The sequence below is a fragment of the Trachurus trachurus genome (assembly GCF_905171665.1).
Source record: "Trachurus trachurus genome assembly, chromosome: 9".
Taxonomy (NCBI): Eukaryota; Metazoa; Chordata; class Actinopteri; order Carangiformes; family Carangidae; genus Trachurus; species Trachurus trachurus.
The window spans coordinates 24,139,340-24,164,483 of NC_139895.1; the positions used below are offsets into that span (position 1 = coordinate 24,139,340).

Here is a 25,144-nt window from a genome sequence, read left to right on the forward strand (position 1 = left end):
GTCCCAGCAGTATTGCCCCTACATTTCACCCACTTCCTTTATTAAATTACAGTCAGATGTTGGGTAAAGCCCTGTTTTTCCTCTGCCAAGACATTGTAAGCCACAAAACTGGAGGCTGGTCCAGACTTCTCTTTAACAGGGAAATGTGTCATCATGTTACATGTCTACATCTGGAGCTGATTTAACAATTTCCCCCTGAGGAAGGTTCATCTAATGCTATCTGTTTTTATGTCACAGATTGCAGCAGACAGAGATGTTTGGTGAGCAAGCCGACCCTCTTGACCCCTCTATCTAGATGAGGGGCAGTGGTCAGACCTCCATAGTCAGTGATCGACAGGAATGAAGTGGACAACTGGTTGTTTATGCCTACCAGATAATTAACCCCTGACCTTGAACACTTGTACTTCCCTTAGAGTAATCATCCTTTTTTTTTTCCTCCTCCATAGCGGTTAAGGGTTCCCCTGAGACATTGTGCTGCTGTTGCAGCTGATGATGTCCTGTGATTCATGGTGGTCCTGCAGATGTTGGATCTGATACTGAAAACAGGATTTTAATCTCTGGGCAGATATAATGAATTGAATGAGTGGAAAAAATAAAAAATGCCAATGCCACTCTGAGTAAGCATAATGTCCATCATTGGCTTATAAGATTGGTGACTTTATTAACGAAGGGTTTTATGCCTACAGATAAAGATCATTTGGTATATTTATATGGGGTACACCTCAAGGACATAATATAAAACAATAGTTCTAGACTTATACAGGTATATACACTGCACATATTCAACAACACATGGGGCTCTAATTCCGTAGACCGGGTGCAGGCACAGTGCACCTACACTGCGCCGTGCCAACAGGATGTGTCTAGGCGCACTTTGCAATTTTCGTGCACTAGCCCGCCTCTGTCCCTCCCACCGGTGCAAGTGGCAAAGAGGGAGGAGAGAAGGCGTGGAGTGGGTTCAACACAGCCAAGTCAAATTACCACCGCACCGCCTGCGCTCCGCCTTACACCAAGAGTAGACCAGGTTGGAGTTGGCGATCTTTCAGCGCACCTTTGGCGCAGCCTTTTGGTACAAAATTGTCACTGCTCCAAGCTGAATCTGTTGGCACCTCCCTGTGCTGCGCTGCCACACCCATCTCGGCGCGCCTACCAAACTGCCAAACTGGCCGTGCGCCATGCTGTCCTGGTCCAAACTTCCACTGCGCCACCCTGCGCCACCTTGCACCGTGCCACAAGACTAGGGCCCCATGATGTTATCACTGAGCGACTAGTCGGACATTACAAAGGGAGGAGAACATTTAAAAACAACACAGCACAGCATATTCTGATGCACATGCCAAGGCTCTAACACAATAACACTTGATGAACTCCATATGACCAGACACACACATGTTCAGCTGATGATAACACTGTAGTTTTGATAACAACAGCGTATATCATGCTGTCTTATCTTCAGTCCCCTCTGTGATTAGTGTGCTCATCAATCCTGTGAGGCAATGCTTGCGCTTATTCATTATTTCTTTTGTGTGTATTATTTCCTCCCACTCACGTTTGGCAGTTTTGACGTAACACAGGGCGCTCCTGAAGGAGACAGAGAGAAAAAAAAGGAGCCATCTGTCCATATCTCAGTGGGAAGGACAGGACATCTCTGCATGTTATTTGCAGAGTGATGCTTTTCTTACAAGTAAAAGTCAAGGTGCATGCTAGTCTGTTTTCTTTTCCCCACCTGTATTTTATCGCATATCTAATCTAATTCTCCAGTACTGTATAGATTATCACTTGCCCATGTGAATTACATTCAGCATATTTTTATAATTCTGCTGTACTTCAAGAACTGCTGACATATCCTCAGAGCCTTTCCTTTATGTATGGGCTATTGGATTTGGATGTTGTGTTTGACAGGCCCTGGTGAAATGTGTCTAGTCCACACCACACAAGGCCAAGACAAGCCTTGTCTCTCAAAGTTGAGTCAGAGATAGAAGATAGGACAAGGAAGCGCCTGCCTCCACTGTCAATCTATCATGTCAATCTATCCTCACCCATCCCACTGAAGTGACAATCAGCACATAAAAGAGGATTTCTATCTGCAGTCTGATGAAGTCACAGAAGCAGTTGACAGAGAGATTTAACATCACCTCATCTCTCATTGACATGCGTTTTCATGATGATATATTTGAGCCTTGGTCGCACGCATCTAGGTTTTACATGAGCATTGATTTTATTGATCTCCTTTACAGAACTTCTCAAGTCTCATCTCATATGCAGGTTAGTTTTCACAGTGGTACATGGTGTATGTTTCAAGGGATATGATGATGTATGGTGCTGTGAATGCAGGATTAAGAATAGTGTATTCCAAGGACATGCTTTTTAAAGTGGGATTAGCCCACAGACAAGTTATTCAGAGCTGCACTCCAGAAGCCCTTGAAAAGGTATCTTAGGATGCATTGCAGAGGGGTTTGAGTATCTGAGAAGCAAAACACTCATCATTTCGAAGGCATGCAGACCAGAGGCTCTGCTGAAGCTGGGACATGCAGAATGTGAAAAGCCCTGAGCTTGGCAGCAGAATGACACTCAAAGGAAAGCCTTAAGTGTCATTTTAAGCTTACAGATGGAGCCTCAGCAGCAGGTGTGTGAGGGGAATACTGATCTAACTCGGAACAGTCTGATCCACAAGCCTTATAACATTACTAAGGTGCACTTAATAGATGGTTAAAACAGTGAAAGGTGCAGATGAAAAGTGGAAAGAGTTGGTGTGGAACAAAAAATATTTGATTTTGGAGAAAACATACAGGCTAATATGTTAACACACAGAGGATATTTTGTGTATAATTGGAGTAACAAAGTTCTTGAAACATAATTGTAACTGCAGCAACTCGGGTTCTCTCTCTCTTAAAGTTTCTCCTACCTCGTGTTCTTTCAATCTCGGTTTCAGAATTAAGGCAAGAAATAGCTTCAAAAGACAAAAAGCAATCAACCTGTCTTATGTGATGCCTCTAACCTCAAAAACCACAACCGGGCAATGAGTAAGTCCCAGCCAGATTAATTACTTTTTCTTGTGAAACGGTTCAGTTGTGTTGTAGGACTGAATACGCAGCACATATGTTCATTTGCATGTGTTGTCAAATTGAGGAAGATCAGTTTGTGTCTTTGCATGTGTTGTTAAGTCACAGTGAGTGTGCTGAGCTCACAGGACCACCGTGCATATCATTTATGGCTCAAGCTAAATCATTAGGGTGCAGGAAAAGTTGCATCTAAAAAGTTGCCAATGTTTAAAATAATTTCCAATAAAAAAATATGGTACTGATAAAGGTCAGATTCTGAATGACTCAGGCAGAGTTTAATATTGATAGTGCTGCCAAATTAAGATGCATCAGTGGTTTCAGCGGAGGGTGATTTCACACTGATTTTATTAATTCATTTCCTCTGCCGACCCTCTTTCTGAACTACTCTTTTCTGTGTCTAATGAACATGAGATTGCATGAATCCTTAAAGCACTATCATCCCCATAATGGACAATCACCCATCTATGTCATTTCTTCCATGCCGAGTCATATTTATGATTAACTCAAAGCAGGAATGTCAGCTCCCTGCTGGGCACCAACCCAGATCTTATGTTATGCTTTACAAACTGTTTATTCCCATGACCATAAAACTCTTTTTTGTGTCACAGTGAATGAACTCAGTTTGTCGTTAAACAACAGAGACTCTAATTTGGCCAAACACTGGCCATCCTGAATTAATGCAGCTCTGTGTAGTCAAGCTGAACATTTATATATGCTCTGTTTTAGCCTGCAGTGCCAGCCAAAAGCCCCGAGCACAACTTGGTGTAACTCTTTTCTGCCACCTGGGATTTAGAAATGCATCTCTATTTATGCTTTGGCCATCTGCCAACAGGTCCATCCTTACTGCAGAGGCCAGGAGACGACAGTGCAGCTCAAGTGACCGAGGGGGCCCTACACAATTACGCCCTGGTAACAGCTCGTTCCCTACAACTTGTCCACAGAAAGGATAAACCATGTGACTCAGTGCTCAGGGACCGGGAACAAAGAAGGAGAAAAAACAACCAAAAAAAGAAAGAAAACACTGAGCAGATACAGAGGTATTTTTTTTTGGTCAATTTCCATCTCATTGTTTCCTTGGTGCTTTTCTATGTAAGGTCTAAAGTACACATTTTTAATGCGTTTACAAACTTCACTTCACAAGTTCATGCAAATGCAAAAAATCTTCTGAAGCACATTCACACAATCTTTCAAACGTGTTGTTTTTTATAGAAGGCTTAGTTCTGCCACCCCTCTGTCCATCTTTTATCGCTTAAACCTTTTGAAGACATTCTGTGTTATTATTGTTGGTTTTAACAGCAAGGTTACATGGTGGGAAATACGCTTTTGTCCGCAATTCTGCTAGCACAGAAGCACCTTGCCAGAGAAGAAAGGTCGTCTTGCTCCAAGTATGTTTCTACAGCAGTTTTTATTTGGCAGGATTTGCAGAACTGAGTGCTCACTGAAGGCATATGGAGAAGGTGACATATCAGCGATGGGCCAGTGCACTGACAGATGAGGGTGTTAGAACGTGCATAACGCTAACACCAACAAGATCAGGGCCAAGCGCAAATGGATCTTGGTAAACAGTGAGTGTTGTCATTCTTTGTTTTCAATAAACTTGAGAAAATAAGGTCAGCTCTCATCTGTGAAGTAAAGGGCTCCATCTAGGAAGCTAAATAAAAATATCCATGTCAGTGGCACAGAGGAAGTGGCCGGAAAAACCTTTCAGCTTGTTATCCGCAGTGCCCTCTGACTTAAGGTGAGATGAGGTTGGCTCCTCCTGAGATGGAGGAAGGGGAGCAGGGTACCCATGAAAATAGACTTTTGAGGTATGACACTGATCTTTGACCAGGTCTCTTTCACTTTGTGGATGTAAGTAGACACACACACACACACACACACACACAGAATGTAGACGAAAAATATAGGTGACAAGAAATATTGACATTGCCAAAATACAATTCTACATTATGCATATACCATACTGTACTGTAAACAACATACATTGGTCTAGTACTGTAGTTCTAATTGTCCAGTATTTCCTCTCCAGTAACCAAGGCAAATCCTTATGATTGATTCAGCAGCTTATTGAGCAGTGGGGGAACTCTTAACTGTCACTTCCTCTTGTTGAGACCAAATGTAAAAGAAATAGAAAAAGGGGGACAAAGAATTTAACTATATGAGAAATCTGGAAATGTTTCTTGCACCTCAAAGTGATAGGAGTACCTTTTAGATTTGACACATTATCAATAGAAAGCTGAATTTTTTTATTGAACTTCAAAGAAGACAAAACAACAATCTGCTATTCATTCAAAAGAAACAAAATGTATCAGCAGGAATTAATCACAGTGAAGAGGTGCAAGAGTGCAGCTAACCTTAAAAAGTAGCTGGTCAGATCTAGGACCACTGGTTTACTGAGGTCCATCTGGGAGTCATTATGAATACTGTATCTACTGGTGGGAACCCCAGAGTAGGTTCCTGCAGCTTCAATAAGCAGACAAAATAGCAGTGGTGCATATCTCAGCACAAGTGGCACCACGCCACATTGCCTGTGACGCCACCATAGCACAGAGAAAATAAACTGTAACACCCCCTCCAGTAGCACACAGGCGCCCATGTAGGCCTCCTGTATAACACCCTGAATCTAGGTCAGAAATTCAGGCCTCTGTGCTTGCGGCATGTTACCTATTGTTGGGGCAACATGCCAGAGACACCTTTACTAGTCTCTCTGAGCCAGCAGTCGTGTAGGTGAGAACTTTGACTTAAGTCTGCTTACTTGCAGAGTACAAACCCCTTGTCAAGAGTAAAAGCCTATGCCAGGTACGCCTTCACTCACCCAACAAAGGGAATGACTGCATCTGTCAAGTAACTTAATGCTGGCTTCAGGCTGCAAAAATCAGACAATTGACTCCACTTCAACATTTTTCATAGAAGCTCCAAGTGTAGCCAAAAAACCAAGAGTCAATCAGCCCTTCTGGATCTATCAGTGAGGGTTAAAGGAAGTGCAATCTGCAGCTACCACCTGGCTTAAACTAATCATCACATAATCCAGACCTCTGCTCCTTTAGCATCCTCACACCCCTGAAGTGATTTAATAAACCACCCTCTCTTACTATAAAGTGGAAATAGTTTGCTTTAAAAAAGACTCACCAAACTAACAAAATAAGGCAATTTGGCAAAATCAAACCCTTTCTTTTTTGTTTAAAAGCTCTGTGGATGAGTCTGGCTGATTACATCAATGAAACTAGCACAATAACATTATGAGAAGCAGTATGAAGGGGAAGCATTCATGTGTGACGTGCAAACAAAAACAACTTATTCTGTTTTTTTCTTTTATTGTTTCCTGTGTTCAATCTTTTCCTCCCTCAAAGATATTGATGAACGCTGTGATGAACACAACAAAGACAGCAGCTAAAGCGGTTTTAGACACCAATCCCTATTTCTGCACAGAGAAAAGAAAAAAAAAGAAGAAGAAAAAACATAAAAGTAATTTTAAAGCTGCATTGACTGACCAGATTATGACTGAACCACCACATAAAGAGGAGCTCTGCTGTTTCCAGTGATAGAGATGTGTGATGCTTTGAAGGAAGAAATACCAAATGCGCAGCGAGCTAAAACAACTTGACTGCTGGCCCACAAGCATAACCGTCTTTCCATTTTGATCTGCAGAGATTCCTGCGAGACAGAGGGAGAAAGTGTCTCTCCTCGAGTTGTTGATCATTGGCGTCTGTCGGTTTGGCTGTGTGACTGCGGTGGCTTCTTTGGATGTTTGCTTGACTATGGACCCTTCCCCCAGGATTCTCTACACTCATCTCTTCCTGTAAATGCAGCTTTGTAGCCACAGACTGAGAGCAGTGGGTGGGCTGTGGGATTGTGAATGTAATGTTGAGAGGACGTCTGGAAATGAGGGTGTCCACACAGCTCTACATCACAGTAATGGTGCAGTGGGGAGAGCCTCCAGCCTGGCGGTGTTCACAATAGTTCTGAGGCCACTTCACATATTGGGGAACATTTTTAGATCTGTGATAAAAATGATGACCTTGGGAAACTCTAGCAGGAGTGAATCTATACTCAAGATAAACAATGTGACCTGTTTGAAGAATTTCACTGAGCCACACTGTCAAGTACATTGGAGTGAACAATATAAAAACATGAAACGTTGATGTGTGTGTGTGTGTGTATGCTTGTGCATGCATGCGTGCGTGCGTATAAGTTTTGCTATTCCGAGAAAACAAAACTGTTTTAAAAGTTATTCATGCTAACTCATGCATATGAAAATAAAACTGGTGTGCAGATTAGCATAATTTCACTTAAACTTCCAACTCTTGTAACCCGGAGGCTGTTAAGACGAGACAAATTTATACCTACAAGAACAGACCTGAAGCACTATGACTAAACTGATGCTTCTTGTTTATTTTGAAAATAGGTTGACTTTCTGTGGACAAAGTATTCCTCTTTTCCATGGAAATGTTCTTCTTCAACAAACTTTTTCACTAACTTTTACTTGTGCTTAAATCTATCTTAATCCATTTAGCTAAGCCTGCCCCCAAAACGTATTATTATTATTATTTTTTTTTTCAAACTAAAAGTGAGAATACGCCCCAAAACTAAATTCAGCTTTACAGCGTAGATGATCTAAGACAGTTAGTGGATTTCTCTACATGAACAACTTCCCCCCGGAGCTATGAACAAAATAGTGACAGTACTTTTTGGAGCTAGTGAGATGAATAAGAAGCTAATTTTGTAGACACGGTGGCAATGTGCAAGATCATTTGTGGGAAATATGGGTCCATTTTCTGGTTCAGAACTGTTATCATTCTGCAAAATAGAGTTCACGGTGGACAGAGGGAGCAAACAAACACTCATTTAGTTTACATGTTTGGCGTTCGGGCTGTTTTGTTTACTGTCAAGGGAGCAGCTCCAGGAGTGCAGGAGTGATAGCACTAACATTGTTGATGAGGTAAACTCCCAGCATATATTAAAAGATAATGTGCTTATGAATATATATGTACTGAGCAGTCAGATTATTAAAACCAGTCAGCACTTTTAATGTTGTGACTGATCAGTGTCTGCCCCCCTTCCAAAAAAAGGTTGTTCATATCTGTATTTAAAGCATATGCATGTATGCAAAAATGACATTTCTATTACAAACTGAAAGGATTCTTAAAGCCTGACGAGATGCCATTAACATTTAACAGCGAGGAAGTCTTCATGCTTCATCAAGATCTGGGGTTACTTAAACAACTCAGCCTCACAGCTAGAAGGTGATAATAACTGCCTCAGTCACTGTGGGAGGGAACAGAAAACCACGAGCCCACCAATCTCTCTCCATCTCACCCACTGTCCTGTCCTACTGGCCTCCATGGGAGGAGTGGAGGATATGCCAGCTAACAAGCACTACCTGCCCCACCCCCCTACCCACACCCCTCCCCCATCATCAAAACATCCTGAAGATTTGCTTCCACAAAGTCACCCCCTGTGATGCAGTGGCAGGTTTGAGAAGGGCGAGTCATTCTTCGCTTGAAGAGGGGCAGGTAATCGCCCAGGGGCGTGCCACTGCAGTGAAGTAGTGGGTGTTCACGGGGGTGGAAAGGGTGCTGGGAGAAACTGTCGGGCCTCTGCCTTGTACCTGACTAATAGAGTCTATTGTTGCATTTAAATGTTTAAGGGTTAAAATGTCCTCATTCTTGTTGCCTTGGGCTGTAGTGCTATTGTCTGTGCTATCATCTTGCTCTAAGGCAATGAATTGAGCACAACAAACAGATGAGAGTGGAAAATAAGTCAGATGTCTATTTCTCTTGCTCACACTCCATAAAAATCTATGCGAAGGCGAGGAGTCAGAGGGCTTGTAAAACATGGCAGAGGAAAAAAGTAAACAAGAAAAAGAGACAGAGGTGCCACCGAATGTCTCCTTACCTACTGCAGAATACACTAAACAGGTCACTAATGCAGCCCTACATGTGGTACAAAAGAGTAAGCAAAGAGCAAATCCTTATGGAGTCTCTTTCCGTCTCTTGTGCCGCTCTGATCTGATCACAGGCAGCCTGTGATCTGCCCCAGGTGGACTAACTAACTGTAATGGCTCCTTGTGGCTTTGTACCAGACCACAGCCATAAACACTGGTTGATTATACTGTGGTATGATGCTGTGGAGGCAGCGGTGCTAATACAGCATGATAGCAGCTGTCGATACCTGATCAAATACAGGGGCCATGCTTTAAAGAAAAAAAAGAAAAAGAAAATCACACATCCCACGTTTAGCCTCAATCAATTCTGCCCTGCTGGTATGTTTCAAAAGGAAAAGCAAAGACGTGTATTGATCAAAGAATAAGCTGGAATCAGCTCAAAGGACTCTCAGGCCATGGGAGGGTGAAAACCAACCGGGTTAGAAAATAAACGCTTGCCATATAAGAGATAAATTAGCCAAATTAACTTGTTAACTCTTTTTTCCCCCGTCTTTTACAATAACGGTATATGTCTCTGCACAAATAACCACCAGCCTAAGGACACTGGTTCATACTTTCTGGAAATAGCTGCTTTATTAGCTTTAATTTTCTCTTTGATTTCCAGTGAGCTCCACATACAGTACAGCACTACTGAGTGGGAGCTCAGAGAGAAGGAGAAGAAGGAGCTGCAGAAGCTTCTGATCAAGCTCCACTGTTCAAAGAGAAAAGAGGGCAACATATCTTCATCTGATCTGACAACTCTCCAAGAAAGGATTTAGTGTTATTGCATCAAATTAAATCATGTTGTTCATATGAGCCTCCACACAAGGTGGGCCTGTTACACAAGGCTGTTTTATGGTGAGACATTACAGTAAAATTAAAATAAAACGCCCCAATGAAAATCCCAAGAGTTTATACTTTGTTTGTCCTTGATGGACTTAGAACGTGTGACCTAAAAATGACGACTGAGGCAATCAGTCCCAATCTTCACACTGTGACAGTTCATTACAATGTTTGGCTGCTCGCCCAATAACGTGGCACTTGTTCACTTGTCACCACAGGGACATGACGCCACACGATTCAGAAGATGAATTGCTTTGCTATAGTGAGGGCTCTAACAATAAAAGCAGTGAGTGACACTTAGCTCTGGTTTACTGGCGTGGTCTTGAAAGTTCGATCTTATACAATAGATTTAAAACTGGTATCAAGCTGTATCATTCAAGGCATCTGAGTAATAATTCAACAGTAAAATCCAAAATCTGCTGTGCTTTGAGATAAAAAAAAAACAACTCTATATTATGAGAGCAAATTGTTAATGCAAAGTGCAAAACAGGATTTCACATTTAAGTGGTCCTGAAAAGCCTAAAACAAGACTGGGATTTGAAGTGGCATGTAAAGTGACTGGAATCAAACATAGAAAACTATGACTTTAATGACCGCCCTGCTGTCTGCACCTTCAGCTGTCTGACCTGAGTGTAGACATATCAACACCTCAAGTTGAGTTGTTGACAGCTGGGTTCCAAAAAAGAAACATTAAGTACTTACAGTACCTGCCCATCAAAGGAGTCTGAAATAGCTTGTACTTATCCTAGCTGTCCATGTGCAACATCATTCCTGGCTGTGCTTCACAAAACTGGTCTAACAAGCAGGATATGTACTGTAGTGCATGTGTTTAGGATAACATTCAAAGGTGCGAAATTGGATTTACCTCTGACGGAGCAAGGACGGTAGGAGCAGGAGTAAAAAGCCAGAGCTGGCCTACACATGTTTATGTTTCATCTGTATAATACACAGTTTATGAAGCTAAACACTGATCTGGGCCAACAGTGATTTAAAACACTGGAATAAAACTGAAGAGTAATCCCACAATCCAAGACCATCCTGAATTATACACCCTAAATCCAATTCAAAAACTCACTGTAGTGAGTGACAGGTGAAGGTTTGTTTTCTTAAGTATTAGGTTTAATATTTTCTAATGAATACCTAATACTCCAAGCAGAAGACTTCCATTCTGTCACACAACAGCTGTGACCTTATTAAAACAAAGACTAGAGAGTATATTGATGAATTTATAATATCAACAGATGCAGCACTTAAAGGTTATGTACTAGTTTGAACTGTCATCAGCAGTGGAAAGACTAGCATCATTATCTGCCCATAAAATTGGGAGACGTTCATTAAAATAACACACAGATTACATGACAGATTGTTCACCTGCTGCCATTGCTGCTCTGTTTCTTGTACCCTGTAGAATTCTCAGCCAGTATTTTGTTGAGTTTTATCAATTTCATCCTGTTCATTAGGCTTGGCATCCATTAAACATCAGCATCACATCAACTACGCTGTGATTCTAAAAGAAAAATTATTTATATGCCTTTATCATTTAATTGCGGGAGCTACCCAGATGCTGGATTTGATTATTAATGTCGTAAGGTACAAGATTCTCCCTCTCTCTCTGTTTCTCTCTCTCACCCACTCTCTTCCTTTCCACTGTAATGCCTGTGAGGGAAATTGGCAGACATTAATGTGTATTCCACCCATATCGAATCAGTTTCTCACCACCCTAAGGGCTTAATAGGCAACAATAACTGAATTATGACATAAATGCTAGCCAATTGCTCATAGTTCTGGCTGGAGACACACACAGTCACGTTCCACTGATAGTGACTTGCTGCATTTCCTTTTATGTTTTGTGCCTTTTTAATAAAACAGGGGGGGGGGGGGGGGGGGTAAGGAAACAATGATGTGGAAACAAATAAATGGCTGAGACGGAACGTTCCAAAATAAAAGCCCATGTTTTATTTTTATTTTCTTGTTTAACCTTGCTGTAAATGTGACAGTTATGAGACAGATACAAAGAGTCTGCGGTTGATCTCTCCCTCCTTCTTTTTCTCTCAAACAAAGTAGGGATCCATCTCACCAAACACTTTACACCATGATACATTAAATCCATTACTTACAAGCACACCTGCGATGAAGGACAACCGTGTAGTGCAGGCTAATGCAATGCTCAGCCAAGCACACACACATGCAGGGCAGCCACAGGACTTGGCCTATATATCATACTGCAGGATTAGCAAGATTTAGTGCACCACAACATGACAAAGCTACCTGCTATTTCAAAATACTAGCATGTATAGACTACAAATAGAAAATAAATCCATAGTTTTACTGAAACACTTGTGTATTTCAACTGCTGGCAAGCAAATATTGATTCCACTCGTTATATGACATCCTTTCTTTTCCAAATAAATGAACCTGATTTCACTTGTCACAAGTAACAGGTACAGTAAGTGCTGCTCCAAGTGATATTGATACAACCAAGGTTGAAAGAATCTAATATTTGCTGAGAACAGTAAATACTACAGTTACGACTTTACCTTGTTGTTGCTCTGAACAGTTATTAAATCAAAAGGCTTAGTGGTGGAATTTCAGGAAGAAAGATGGAGAAATCAATAAAGGTTTTTGTTGTTTTGAGAAAGGTGATGTATCCAAGGACTTTCATTTCTTTCATTGTAAAATGTTGTAAATTACATCAAAACACAGACACCAGTAAGACCAGTTAGTGAATCATGGCCATATCCAACTATATCCAACTGCTGTGATGTGATGTACATTTTTACAGTCGTCAGTGTCGGTCGCTCCCTCGTGTGCTTTTGCATCAGGTTTGCAGTGATTACCCCTGTGCCCGGTTTCAGGAGGTTGGAGGTTTTAGAGTTCAGAGAGTCAGTTTAAAGATAGTGTATAAATTGTACTGGGGTGGAAAATGATACTCCTGGACTAACATAAAGTATTATCTCATAGGCAGCAAAGACCTTCTGACACTAACCTTTATTAAGAGCATGCTCAACAAAAGAAAGCCAGTTCAGCACTTCTTTTCTGTACCAAACCCACTATCGTTTCGCTGAACTCGTCCTTTCAACAGTGATTTACCTTATGTAGGCTTTTCAACATAAATTCACTGCTCAAGGGCATTATTTGTGTTGGGAAACCGTTAACATCAGACAGATAAATCATACTTCATGGGAATGTGGGGAGTGTGTGGCATAGGTTTTCTAAAATATTACATACTTGTTGATTTCATATAAAAAAGGAAGAAAGCGGCATAGCTTACTGTGTTGGCAGTGAACTCCACTGAAGCCTGGTGGACATTTGCAGACGTAACCAATGAAGGTGTCGCCCCTGTAGGTCTCACTGATCTCACATGTTCCTCTGTTGTGGCAAGGGTTTGGATGGCATGGGCCTGTGGAGAAGGGGCGGAAAATAGAATTAAGAAGTAAAGATTGTGAGACTCTGATAACAGTGTGCATCTTTTACTGTCTTATTTACCATGTAAGAACACAGTGTTCTCTGTAATATATTCTGTCTGGACTAGCACACTGCATTTCATTGAGTGCATGAATAAAATGAATATCGCCTGCCAACAGCAACAAAAACATTCTCAGAAAACCTCATCCAACTTTCTGATTTAAGAGAGTAATGCTGCGTTCACATGGAGTCCGGCAGACGGCAAACCGGATGTCATTTTAGTGGTAAATGGTAAATGGACTTGCACTTACGAATATAACGCTTTTCTAGTCACTTGGACCACTCAAAGCTCTTTACACTGTTTTTTGTTGTTGTTGTTGCATTATCCCTTTTACACACACATTCATACAGAACTGTTCACACATTCACACAGTGCGGGTTCAGTGTCTTGCCCAAGGACACTTTGACATGCGGATTGGGGGAGCTGGGAATCGAACCACCGACCTTCCGGTTAGTGAACGACCCGCTCTGCCTCCTGAGCCACAGCCGCCGTGGACGAGAGAACGACGGTAAAGCTTGGGGGAGGCCGGCAAAGAATACTGTTATTTCAATTTTGACAAATTCGACTATTGCCATGATCCCTATAGTCTTAGCAGTAGGTTCATTACCTTTAATTGTCGGTGCAAGTTGTTTTGAGACCGTTGGAGGAGAGACGGACGCTCACGGTATTTCCACGTTTCCCTCATCAAACTAAATACACAATCCAACAACTCCAAAACACTCTCATGGACAAGTTGTGACCTGCATAATCGCCACTCTAGCTTTAAAAAAAAAGTGTATCTGTTGAATGTTTGAACACATTTACTGTAAAACAAAAAGTTTGAATGAAAAATGTGGTTGTGCCAATTGAGAGTGTGTATATGAAACAGCTTGATAGGGAGAACAGAGGATGACAGGAGAGAGGGGGGCTGGCTTCAGTGACTGCTGTTGGTCTGGTCTGGAGGGCAGCCCAAGGCACCAATACATGTCCCCTACAGGAAGGCAACGCTTCCTCCTCTCAGTGCTACTGTACAGTATGTGAAGAGAGCAGAGTAGCTCCAAGGTGCAGCTCTATATCACCTATATGCACTGAGAAGTATTTGTGCCAGCACACATCCACATATATCAAGAATGGTGGGGAAAAGTTGAATACTGAGTGGTACAGATTTAGTGTTAGGCTGAACACTGAAGTCATGTGCTGACCAAGTTGGGGTGATCAGCAGCTATTTTAACACCTCCATCATCCCCATGCTCAAAATGACTGCAGTCAAAAGCCTTTGTGACCATCACCCAGTTGCCCTGCTAAGTGCTTAGAGAGGTTTAGGCCATAACCCCCCAACAGGTCAGCCGCCAGTTTGTTTACCAAGGAAACAGATGTGTAACTCATACAACAGACCTGTCCCAACAGGATCTTTAAGACACATACGCCTGGATGATATTTGTTGACTTTAGCTATAATACTATAATCCCCCATAAACTGGTAGGCAAACTCAACAACCTGGGATTAGCAACTTCGCTCTGTTCGTGGATTATAGACTTTCTCACCAGCAGACCACAAAATGTCAGAGCAAACACACATCTTCAACCGTCATCCTGTGCACAGATGCACCGCAGGGTTTTGTGCTTAGTCCGGCCCTCTTCACTTTCTTCACCCATGACTGCACCCCTATCCTCTAGTCAAACAGTAGTGAAGTTTGCTGACGACACCACCACAGGGACTTGTATCTGACAATGCAGAGGCATATTAAAGACAAGAGCTAAAACATCTGGTGAAGACGTTTTTTCGGCAATGATCTGATCCTGAACACAACAAAGAACAATATACAGTAATTAGGAGAACCAGGATGATCTGTTTTATAATCAACGCAAACCCAAATGATGGCAATTAGTACAATTCAAACAAGCTTTTCTACTAAAAAAAAAAAAAAAGAAAAAGAAAAATGACCACATATTATGCACAATTCACCAGTTAAACTGGTCTAATTGCCTATTTTTGTCCTTTCCCCCATAGAGAAGGCAAATTATCAATATCAGAATAGAATCTGATTCCCACAGGCAAACTGCTCTGCAATGCTTACACAACATGTAATAAGAAAGGATAATACAAATGTGTATAACACAAATGCGCAAAAGGTTAGAAAAGTGCAAAAATTAAATGGACTAAGTAGATTAACAGTAATTTAACATTCAATTAACCCTAATGTGTGAACAAAACATGTAATGTAGGGCAGTGGGAAATGAACAGTAGTTTAAGAGCCTGCCGATGTAGATGTGTTTACAGACATAAACAGAAGTTCGAATTAGTGGCAGTAAAATATTAAAGATGTCAGAATTGTTCAAACTCCACAGAAAGGGAATTAACTCTGTCTTTGATGTATTCACTGTATTCAGAGCCTCACATCACCTTGAATGTTAGCCCCTTTGTAAAAGTTTCCACATGCTGCCGTGCCACACAAAACACATTACAACAGTTCTTACTGTAAGTAAGATACAGAAAAATCAAAAGGTGCTCCTCTGTCTGAGGGTCAGGGCAGCTCAGTACACAAAAGACCTTTGTGTGCTAAACACTTATGTCTAAGGGAATTCATATTCATTCAAGCACTCATGTTCTAGCTGTGTCTTGCACCAACACTTTCATCATTACCGCTGTTTTTTCTTCAATTTTTTGGTGTAGCGAACACTGGGAAACTGAAGCTGCTATTGTATTGAGGATTTAGCAAACAGTAGAATTCCATTTTCTATTCCTTTTTTTGTTGTTGCTCATGCTCATTATATTTCTTTAAGACCGACAATAATAACCAAGGCCTTGACTCGACATGATTATACCAGATGCATGACACAGCAATTTATTATATTCATTGGCAGGGCCCACAACACGGTGTCACATTAATGCCATCCAAAATCTTACTGGGACTAACCTGCAGCATAGGGCCAAATGTAAATAACGAGGTTTTGACCCATGCTTATTGGTTTCATAACTCAAGTGCCTGCCAATAAGCTTCTCATCTTTTAAACATTGAGTTTACAACTGCTCTGGGAGTGTCAAAACTTTGTGGATTGAGATTGGATGGCAAAACTTTGCAAGTCTCCCTTTGGGTATTAAAACAAACTTGGCTAAACCTCAGCAAGTGTTATACATTAAAAGACCAATGTGAAGGGAAAGTCAAGAGGTTTGTGTGTGTGTATGTACTGCCAGTGCGAAGCTTGTGAAAGTCTGTTGACAACAGAACCAGAAGAAGCAAAATAAATTTGCCTGCGTGAGTCTTTTTTAAAGCTTCCTGTCTCTTGATAAAATTTCTATTCTAGTGTCTTCATGGCCATATTTTACTGTTGACAGGTGAACTGCTATTTGACAGGTCTCTTATTTCATTTTAAGTGATGTGCAACAAGAAGAAGTCTCAAGGGTGAGCTATCATGCCCTCTTAAGTCAATTTGAAAAATGAACAACCATAAACACAAAATCTGACAATGCCAAGAAAATGGCATGGCCTTGAATTGTATTCTGCATCATCCCAACCCTGAACATGTGTGTGCTCAAAATGAACTCAATACAGAAAATAAATAAACAACACTCGCCAGCTTGTTATTGTTCTCACATTGGAATTGGTAGGCCTCTGGATATGAATTATAAACGAGGTAATCCTATCGAAGTCGTGCCATTTCAAAGCAAGGACCTGTACCAGTAATAATGAGAGCGGTGGCTAATCGGTTGAACAGAGGAACGAATAATAGCTTTCACAGAGGCCCTGCTCTCTTAGGAAGGGGAGGGGTTAGGTTTCAGGGCTGTTTTGACGTGATCATCTATAGTCGCAGCAAGGCATACTGACAGCCTCTCTAATGGAGAGCGCATAAAGGAGAAGGAGGCAGAGGGAGAGAGAGAGTCAACATGAGTGTGTGCGAGATGCATTGAAAGTGTGTATTCTGTACAGCAACACTGAGTCAGAAATGTTTTCAGATATGAAACGCTCCAAAACATTACAAAGAACTATTTCTGAGATATTTGTACATTGTAGTTCACGTATACAGATGACAGTACTGAAGCAAAGCTTACTTCAAGGCGAGACTGTGTATTTGTGTGTTGAAAAAAGGTCAAAAGTTGATGAACTGCAATGATTTTGTGTCAAGATCAGATACCAGTCACAGTATCCACGCAGAATATCTGACATTAGCTAAGCATTTTATATTGAAAGGATATAAGAGAGATATCCACAGAGAGGAGGCAAACTAGCCCCTGTAATAGGAACATTCTGCATGTAATTGCCATGGCTACAATCACATCTGCAGTGGGTTGAGATTTATAAAATTCTTTCATAACCTGCTGAACAAAATAAACAACCCCTACACAAATCTGATAAACTACAGTCTTCTTATTTCTGTTTTGATACATAAATTGCTACTTTATGCCTTGAAGAAACAAAATTTTCTCATCCTCTGCACCAGCTGAACATTTTTTAGCAAAGCACGAGTGCACAAAAGAATGACAGGCATGGTGCACACTGCAGGGAGGAAGGGGCTGGACACGTCTAAGAAAAAAAACAAGCAACATTTCAAGAAAAGGCAGAGGAAATGGGAACCTTGTGTCATCTGAGAAGATCTCATCAGGCTGTCAGTTGACGCTCACTTCACCCTGCATGTGAGTTGTACGATGCGTGTCTGGAAGAAACATTGGCAGCTTTCTTGTGTGAATGTCAGCTGCTGCTCTGCTGTACAAGCCAACACTCGCTCTGTGATTGATGTGAGCCTGTGTTGTGTCCAGCACGAGTGCTGTGATTTCTTTTCTGGCAGCAAAGAGAGGCCAATCAATCAGCTGTGAAAACCTGACCATTGGTTAAACACAGGAAAGCATCCTTTGTTTCCGTACACATCAATTGCAGCAGCGTGACATTTTCAGGGTTAAGGGAACATGTATGTATGTAACATCTTAGCTGACAGCTGTCCCAGACAAAAGCTCTTTTCAAATATACAAGAAATACTCATTCCATGATGGAGGGCCTTACTGTTCTGAAAATGTGCTGTATCTTATACAACATTACCCTTATAAATGCCTTTCTTTACAGCACTACAATGTACCATTGAAGCTGAGAACCTTGAGGTATTAAGACTAACTTGTAGAGCATAATTAAAGACTGATCCTTTTGTTCTCTGTTTTTCCATTACAGACACTCAGACACTCACTGAACAAAAAAAGAAAAAAAAATATATGTATTTATATACCTTCACAATATAGCAGGTATCTATTTAAGAAGTACATGCAGTGTTAAAGAAAGAAATCTTTTGTAGCAACCCTGGTGTCCACTTACCCTTAATAGTTTTAACATGATTGTATGGGGTCACGAGGAGGTCGGACACAGCATTATTGACCATTCCTTGACAAAGATTTCTGCTGATCCCAGTCAAGTGGGTCATGTTGTGGGGCCAGCTGACCATTTATTGTACAGCAGCAGCAGGAGTGCCTTTAATCTAATACCCGCATTAACCACAATCATCTGTGCAAAAGATTTGCTCTTCCACTGAAGACTATAGTGAGCCATGACAGCCAGTTGCAACCAAAGGGCTCAGAACAGTGAAAATGAAGTGACTGTCAATGAAAAAGTGACCCTGAGAATGAAAATAGCTCTGAATTTCAGTCTTAATTAAATGGCACTGAGTTGGCACCGACAAGCAGATTAACCAAACTCAGCCACTTTCCTAAAATGTTGAAGCGAAAGGAAAATAAAGAAACAAACAAACAAACAAAAAATCACATTTTACTTATACCTGCATCTTGAGTGTGAAATTTACATTGCTCCTCAGCTCTGAATGTGCACCCAGCCACACCACAGAGAAATCTGACATGGCCTAATTGTGTCAAATCTATTTTAACCTAGCTTCTTTTTCTGTGATGGCTTCACTGGTTCACAAGCTCATGGTCACTGCACCCATCTTTCACCTCGACTGATGAAAGCTGGCATTGTACCACCAGTATTACATCAGTGCTCTCAGCGTGAGCTACCGTAAGTTCCTGCTTTCAATAAGTCCTGTCCTCCTGTGCCCTTCCCACTCCGCCATTTCAGCCCATCAGCATTTGACAATGTCAGACAAATGCACTTAGAGTTCAAAGTAGTAAGAACTACGCAGAAACAAAATGGTTTGGAATATGTCAAATAAATAACTGAAAGGAGAGCTCATTCCAGGAAGATTCAGAGAAATGCAGGAATTGAGGTTGTCTTGTCAGAGTCTAAATGCCATGAAAATGTCAAAGCAGTGTTCCCGCCTCATAAAGGTCTTGCCTAAAAAACGCCTTCTCCTGATTGTAATGGTTGTGAGAAATGCCAAATTGAAAGCAGAAAACAGCTGTAATACATTTAGATTTTAGATAATCAGACAGAGTCTGTCTCAGTGTTAGTGAAGGCACCTGGTTGAAATTCATTTCAGAAAGTGGATATTTTCTGATTGCCTCATCCCTGACCTTCTGTGATAAAACATACAGTATATACTATATTTGCAATACTGTATGTGCAGCTGCAGCATCTGCAGTGCTTTAATTTGCTGTTGATGTGTGGAAGCCACAGCCCGCATCTGCTGGAGCTGTCTGAAGGAACTACATCCTGAATATTTTACTTGATCAATACCAGCAACAGTGTGGATCTGTCAGACTGATGTTAGGCCAAAGTTTGATTTAAAATAAAAAAGTATAACTCTTCAGCCAGAGAAACACATTTTGAACTGACAAAGAACACACACAACAAAGTAACCTTCAATTTCATGCAACTTCAGGCAGACGCAAATTAAATGGTTGAGATGTTTATTCACTTTTTCGTTCTGTGTAAACTTAGAATGTAGTTTGATGATAGAAATTCAGTCTAAAACAAGTTAGCATGTGTGATATGAGCATGAAGCATAAACTACAAAGCACTGAAATGCATAATTCTCTAGCACTGTCTGTCGCCGTATTTATACTTTTTAGACTTAGTACACAGAAATAATATCCCATTTCAGGTACTTATGTGTTGATCTGATGAACTCATCAGGTGGTGCTGAAAAACTTTTGAGCACGTAACAATCTGAGACAAACAGTTGTTGAAGAGGAACGTCTTTCTTTATGTGTTTACGTCAGTATCAGAATCTCCTTACACAGAGTGAAAGACAAGTGTCCCTTGTAAATGTACATTTACTCTGCAGATTACTTTATAACTGATCAAACACCTTTATGAAAAGAAAATGTTAATTTCACACACTCAAGATTAAATTGAATAATGAATGTAACAAAAGCAAAGATAGAATATACTGAGTACAGTATGAAACACAACACAATGTCACACTGTCCACAGCTCTTATTATCTGCAGTAGAAATGTGCAGTCAGTTATATCCATGTCCTTTTGTATTAGTGTTCAAGAATTCCCTGTTTCTTACAATGCGAATAGACTTTCTTAGATATAAAGAATGAATCCCACCTCATGTAAATGAAATGCAGACAATTGTAATATTTCATCGAGGCAGTGGACGAAATGAAATCCAATATTCTGTCAAGGTTAGCAAACTAAGCATATACTGTATTCTCTCTGGACCTCAAAGTTTCAATTTTAATAGTGGCTTTAGATGGGGGGCAGATGGTTGGCAAATGTTCACAGACGACACTACAATACAATCAAATCAGCATGGGGACATAGACACAGAGATACACACGGGAGCTGAAAAAATACAGGCCAATTGTGCTGAAGAAAGGCTCCCCTTTAAAGGAGCCCAGACAAAGGGTGTGAATATGGATATTAAAGATATGAAGACTGTGAAATAGCATCCGATATGCTAAATTCTTCAAACCTGTCATAAGTAATTTGGCCCTCCACATCAGCCTGTCCTATTTTCTCTCTAAGTCCAGTTCCAGGTCAGTGGTCACAAGTCACACCTAATTCGGGTCATTTTTCCATCCGATAATTATTTCTTGCTCCCCCTCTCTCTGTTATCTGAAATATGTAAAGTATAGGAGAGACAAACCCAAATTGTAACTTACAAATAACTGCCGGATGTTAGCATGTTAACAGCTGGTAGTATAATTATTTTTCGAAACACGAAGACGGTAAGGGATGGTGTATTAAATATGTGTTGATTCATACCCATAAACTGCCTTGAGAGTATCAGATATCCTGTCTGTCTATTGCATGACATTTATTCCCTCAGACAATCATATGTCTTCTCAGTTTGAAATTTGACATTTAATCTCACACTTTCAATTGTTTTTTTATTTATTTATTTTTTATTAACTTTTCAGTGCTCACTTTCAGTTTAATCTAAAAAGTCACTGTTGTTGCAAAAGGAGCAAAAATAGGGTTCGAGAGAATATTATTATTTAACATTAATTAAATAAAGGAAAACTTAAAATATTACACTAATTTACTGTAGGTAGTGGGCTGTGAGACTTAACCTGGGTACCTGCTTCTCTTTATTATCTCTGAGATGTTTCTACACTTTGACTGTGGACCACCTGTGATAACTACCGCTGATTGATCATCATTTGGAGGACCATCACCGAATCACTCCCCCAGTGTGGGATTTATGTCAGAGTGGTCCGGTGAAGAGTCTCCTCAGGGAAACTGTGCAAAAAAAAAAAAAAAAAAACACAGCAAGGTCTATCAAACTGTGAGAAACAAGATTACCTCAACTGACGAGACCAAGATTGAACTGTTTGACCTGTATTCTAAGCATATAGCCTGGAGGAAACCAGACATGACATGTGGAATTGGTTGTCTTGGACGTTTCTCCATTCTCTAAAGGATCTCTGGAGCCGAGCCTGAGTGACCACTGGGTTCTCTGTCACCTCCCTAAACAAGCTCTGCTCTCCCGCTTCCTGCTTCCATGTAGGAATTATAGACCACTGTGGTCTTGGGAGCCTCTGCAGAAATATCATAAATATCAAATATGCTTTGTCCTTGTTGGGTTTTTGGTGTATAAGGGAATAAACAAATTAGCTTGATTTTAGCCTGAGGCTGCACCATAAAAATGCTTCATCACTGCACTGTATGTGTGTATGTGCGCATGTATATTTGTGTTTCTATTTTTATTTTATTTTTTTTTGGACTAAGAGACTGAGATTACACTGTTCTTGGCATCACAACAACAAACCCTGCTTTGATTCCTGGGGTATTATGCCTTATTTAAATTAATCATTCTTGTTTTAACCCATTTGATCTCATATCATCCAACAGAGATTAATATTAATGAAAGAAGCATAGACAAAAACAAATAGATGCTGAGGATGCATTTAGAGCAGGGAAGTTTGTATTCAGTTGCAGTGCTTCCACAGGATGTGAAGTGACATTTTAATTACATCACTGATGAAGATAAATCAGGTTCTTGTTTACTGTTGTCCTCTGTGGTCTTGCTTTTGTAATAAAACTCTCGTTACATTAGTTCTCTCAATAATGAGAAGCAGTACTTGTGAATACCAAACATGGTCTCTAATAATATGATTTTAAAAGAGAGATCCTGTATGATAGTTCACAGTTCTTTACTTTACTACCCATTATATGCAAACACTAAAAGCAGCTCAGGACACACCCAATACTCTCCTCTGGGAACTGATACATAGATTGATATTAATGGCAGACATTTAAGGATACAGTGCATTGCGCTCTGGATGAAATACAATAAGGTTTTTGAGAAATAGAGATCGCTGTAGGTTAATGGTGCTCTTTAACTAATGGATCTCTAAAGTCAACGCTCACATACACTCAGGCCAATTTACAAAAACAGCTCTAGAAATGATATTAAATACTCAGGTATGCAGGAACTAGCATGATGAAAAGCAATCAAGCAAAAGCAATTATTGGACTGAATTGGACTGTGAAGTTCTGAAAACAATCTCCAAACTCTGTACCAGACAAAGACAGGATATTTCTCTTGAGTCACATTAATAGAGGAGGTTTGAATAGGGCTGCGTTATGAACCCAATAGTCTCGCTCACCACAACCTTTCTACAGAGAAGAAAGGTCTGGCTGGACCAACGTAGCATTAGCCTCACTAGCTCACTGAAGACGATGGGCCAAGCTTGATAGATACAATTTTTGCCGTAGCCGGTTGGCAAACAAGCCAGAACGTCCCTCTTGGATAGCAAATGGCGTAAACATAGTGTTTGCATTCCTATCGAAATATCCGTAGTTCCTGTTCATGTTTCCTTTCTCCAAGAGGACTGTGAAAACTGCAACAGGAAGGCGGTGGCTCACTCCGGCAAATGAGAGGCTAATCGCAGCAGCGAACTTCCTTCAGCTCAGAATATGAATAAGTGCTGCTGACCAGGCATGATGAGTGAATTGATGAAGGAATTACAAGCAGTATGGAGAAAGGAAGGGACTTGGTGAAGATTTAAAAATTGAGGGAGCTCTCTCCCTCCACCACACACACACACACACATACACATACACAAATGAAGGGAAATCATGTTACCAAGCATAAAAAATGTCCCACCTGCTGAAGTTGGTTCCTCACCATCTGCTGCTGTTGAGACACAGAACAGGAGAAAGAAGGAGGAGGGGAAGAGAGAAGAATTACATTAGCTTTATCACAATAATGTCACAGTATTCGGTGCTGCAGCTGCATGTAGCATTGCTGATTAGACTTCATCATTAACTGCATTATATACAGCCATATGTGCAGTAACAATTGACGTAATATAATGGAAAATAAAGTCTGTAAGGTCTGACACACCTGCTACCTGTAGGGCACAACATCCTGCCAACAGGAATCACACTGTTGCCATGAAAACTAACCTGGAACAGCGTTAGAGCCCATCCCCCATTCATACAGTGCTACTATGCAATGTCCTGGTCGGTGGCCTTTGACTAATATGTGTTCATCATTCTGGACCAGTGTAGGATTAGCCCCTGTGGCATACATCCTTGCATGCTTCATCCCTGGCGAGCGAGCCCTACTCCAGCTCCATGGCTGAGATTTGGCCTGTCTACCTTCATTACCACAGCCCTCTATCTCAATCATCACTTGTAAAATTGGTTTCAAAAAATGTGCCTGAAAGCTGGAGAAAGTTGCAGAGGCAGGAGGCCAAGGGCATGAAAAGCATGGGATGACAAATAAACTTGGCATTATTATTGGTAATGAAATACATTACTGCATTGCTGTATGAACCACTGCCCCTGGAGCAGATGGATGGATGGATGGATGGATGGATGGATGGATGGATGGATGGATGGATGGATGGATGGATGGATGGATGGATGGATGGATGGATGGATGGATGGATGGATGGATGGATGGATGCGCAGACAAATGAGACCCCAATGTATAGGGATTTCATCTCACATTAATTTTGTGTTACTTCTCAACAGCTAATGATACTACCTTCCACAGAGCATGCTCGCTTAATTAAAGTATGATTCAATGTCATGTACATGTTTTCATCTGCAGCGCTGAATACTAATTAGGTATTAGCATATGGAGAGGGGTTAAGGCCACATAGATCATGAGGCATGAACATCAGACAGTAAGACAGTTATGGATGCCAGCTTTTCACACAGATGCAAATGCATCCAAATCCATCTTAGAGAACTAATCAAGTCTCATTTCTAGTAGCAACACAGAAACACGGGTAGCTTTTTCTCCTCTTCACAAACCAAACATCACCGTTCTGTTGGCCTGCATTCCCTGTGGTGTTTTTGGATGTGAAAATAAAATCGCTCCGCCAAGTGCTCTCAGAGGGTTTCAAAAACGTTTAAATTGCTTCTTTAATTTGGTACCTTAATGCTGGGGGTAAAGGGGTGTGTTGTATTCGGCGTATCTGTTAAATCTAAAAAAAAATGAAAAAAAACCCAAATATTTTTCTCAGCAGCTGCAAACTGAAGGAAACAATGATTCACTCAAACACCATTGTAATCAACAGTTGGA

The 25,144-nt window shown here is 40.9% G+C and overlaps 1 protein-coding gene across 1 annotated transcript in view; it reads right to left on the reverse strand.

Annotated features, from left to right (window-relative positions):
* Nucleotides 1-25,144, reverse strand: part of edil3a (EGF-like repeats and discoidin I-like domains 3a) — a 109,338-nt gene that overhangs the window by 57,327 nt on the left and 26,867 nt on the right. The window contains exons 2-3 of the mRNA XM_083979727.1: nucleotides 23,714-23,743; nucleotides 13,100-13,228 (exon numbers count right to left, since the gene is read on the reverse strand). Of these exons, the coding sequence (XP_083835853.1) occupies nucleotides 13,100-13,228; nucleotides 23,714-23,743 (159 nt within the window). The remainder of the gene's footprint in view (nucleotides 1-13,099; nucleotides 13,229-23,713; nucleotides 23,744-25,144) is intronic.